Source organism: Chrysemys picta, unplaced genomic scaffold, assembly GCF_011386835.1.
Source record: "Chrysemys picta bellii isolate R12L10 unplaced genomic scaffold, ASM1138683v2 scaf5824, whole genome shotgun sequence".
NCBI lineage: Eukaryota > Metazoa > Chordata > Testudines > Emydidae > Chrysemys > Chrysemys picta.
Window position 1 is genome coordinate 1 of NW_027058524.1, and position 2,584 is coordinate 2,584.

The 2,584-nt window shown below is 48.9% G+C and overlaps 1 protein-coding gene across 1 annotated transcript; it reads left to right on the plus strand.

Annotated features, from left to right (window-relative positions):
• The first annotated feature begins 29 nt into the window (after positions 1-29).
• LOC135980669 (phospholipid-transporting ATPase ABCA1-like) lies at positions 30-2,578 on the plus strand. Its single transcript, XM_065580583.1, has 3 exons — positions 30-392; positions 1,280-1,500; positions 2,018-2,578. Exons 1-3 carry the CDS (start codon positions 260-262, stop codon positions 2,099-2,101), a joined length of 438 nt encoding a protein of 145 aa, XP_065436655.1. The 5' UTR covers positions 30-259; the 3' UTR covers positions 2,102-2,578.
• Positions 2,579-2,584: the final 6 nt, after the last annotated feature.

Genomic DNA, 2,584 nt, shown 5'->3' on the forward strand with positions numbered 1-2,584 from the left:
AGATCCCGGAGCAATGACCAGCTCCTTAAGGACCCCCTCTACTTGTTCCCTGGCACGGTGCAGAACTCTGTCATGGGGGGAGGACGGAGCCGAGAGTCATTTAACTTTATCTGTGTGCACACATGGCTTCAGAAGGCATTTGTGTGCAGGGGGTGGGGAATCTGGTTCTAGCCATCTCCACCACAGCACCTTACGGCACAGATCTCTGCTGCGTTGTTCACGCCTCCAGCCTGAATTCTTCTCTCCCTTCGCAGGTGGCATGCAGAGAAAGCTATCGGTGGCCTTGGCCTTTGTGGGTGGATCAAAGGTGGTCATTTTGGACGAGCCAACAGCTGGGGTGGATCCTTATTCTCGCCGAGGGATATGGGAACTGCTTCTGAAGTATCGCCAAGGTATCCGTTCTTTCACCCAGTTAGAGCTGGAAGGAAAAGGGCATCAGTGGCTTGTGGCTTAGATAAAATACATTGTTCTACCTTTGCTGATTGTATGGGGAATTGTTACTAATGCGTCATTGCAAATCCCTTGGTGCCCCGGTAGAAAATGGCAACAAACAGCCCCAGCCTGGGCTCAGGGCACCCAGACACCTGCATTCCCTATTAACGAGACCCTTTTGGCAGTCTCGTTATAACAAGCCCCTTCTCTTTAATTGGTGGGACTGCATTTCAGTGCTCAAGAGAAAGCCATGTTCTACGTTCACTACCCACTGAGGGAAGAGGATAGGAGGGCAGATTCTGATTTCATTCCCACAGGTGTAAATCTGGAGTAACTCCAGTGGATTCATATGGACGTAGCTCAGTTCAGAAGCTGACTCTTGGTGTCTGCATTAGGGTAAAGCCCTCTGGTGTTAATTGGGCCTACTTGTTGGTATGAAACCCCTTTCATTGGTGTACCCTGAAATCACAACCCTTGCTCCAGTTGAGCAGGACCTGGGGAATCAGGAATTCAGGTGCACCACATCTTACACTGCTCTGATCACTGTGTGTCCACTCACTGCGGGGTGTGGCTTGTTCTGGTTCCATAGCTAGCACTGTAAATGCCCACCAAGATGAGTGGCAAAATACAAACAGGATGGGGACTGGGTCATGAAGGAGAGGAGAGAATCCACCTGAGCTAGTTGTTAACTTCTTCCATACCATTCCCCCCTCCTACCAGGGACCCACCTCCCCATTTAGCAGGATGGGGAGGGCAGGGTGCTTGCATCCCCCATGACCTAGGGACGTTGATATTGTTGACTTACTGGCAAACTCCTTGATGTTTGTCTTACCTTCTTTCTTTACAGGCCGCACCATCATTCTGTCCACACACCACATGGATGAGGCAGACATCCTAGGGGACAGGATCGCCATCATTTCTAACGGCAAACTGTGCTGCGTTGGCTCTTCCCTGTTCCTGAAGAACCAGCTGGGAACAGGCTATTACCTGACCCTGGTCAAGAAGGACGTGGACTCTTCTCTGAGCTCCTGCAGAAACAGCAGCAGTACGGTGTCGTACCTGAAAAAGGTACAGTTCCCATAGCAGCTGTCCACTTCCTTTCTCCTTCCATCTTTATCCTCCTTACACCAAAACTTAAGGCTGCCAAGAAGCAACAGTTAAAATGTAATGGAGTAAATGGGTTGAAAAGAAATCCCTTAGCACGGCACAGAAGCATTACCTGCCTTGGTACAGCCCTGAGATCAGATCTGGTTAAACCACTGCATTGGAAGCTTGCATCCATTACACCTCTTTGCATGATGTCTCTAATGCCTGTGTTTTCGGCCTGACAATGGATTTGGCTGCTTGCCTGAATAGATTAAATACATTGCTACTGATATTAGCTTCTGCTCTTACATCCTCTTACAGTACTATTGATCTCAACCCTTTGTTACAATCAACGACATTAAGATCCTTTGTGCTATAGCCCCTTCCTAGAGCATCCGGATTGCTGGGCCTCTCTGGATGGTGTTATAAGGAGAGGGCAGCATACAGCTGGCTGCCTTTGATGCAATTAACGTATGCTCATCCTTTCTCATGTACCTAGGACGACAGTGTCTCCCAGAGCAGCTCGGATGCTGGGCTTGGCAGCGACCATGAAAGTGACACCTTGACAGTAGGTAAGGACTGAAAAAGGCACGCATGAGATTGAATCTCACCGCTGTGGTCTTGAGCAACTCACTTAACCTCTCTGCTTCTGTTCCCCCATCTGTAAAATCAGGATAACAGCACTGCCCTACCTGGGGTTCTGAGGAACATTTAATACTTGCACAGCAGAATGAATGCCAAGTGCTGAATAGTATGAAATTTCACCTAATGATCAAACAAGACCAGAATTTAAGGGCCATTCAAGCCAATATGTTAGCACTGCACAGAGTTCACTTATGTAGCCTGGCTTGCAGGGCTGTTGATTGTGTCTGGTTTTCAAAGGTCCTCAGAAATGCTGCAAATAGTCATAGCTGCTGGGATCTGCAGCTGGGGTTTTAGCTCCATTGAAGTCGATCCTTCACTGGGTTGTGTTTTACCCCAGCTGAGGATGTGTCCCAGCAAGGTTCCTGAGTCTCTGCAGTCTTTGTTGCCGGTGACTCACAGAGTAACAGGGCGGGCATCTTGT

Excerpts from the sequence above, each read along its gene's own strand:
- LOC135980669 (XM_065580583.1), top strand. The coding sequence starts at position 260 with ATGCAGAGAAAGCTATCGGTGGCCTTGGCCTTTGTGGGTGGATCAAAG. Across the intron at positions 393-1,279 it reads GCTTCTGAAGTATCGCCAAG|GCCGCACCATCATTCTGTCC; the intron begins GTATCCGTTCTT and ends CTTTCTTTACAG. Across the intron at positions 1,501-2,017 it reads CGGTGTCGTACCTGAAAAAG|GACGACAGTGTCTCCCAGAG; the intron begins GTACAGTTCCCA and ends TCATGTACCTAG.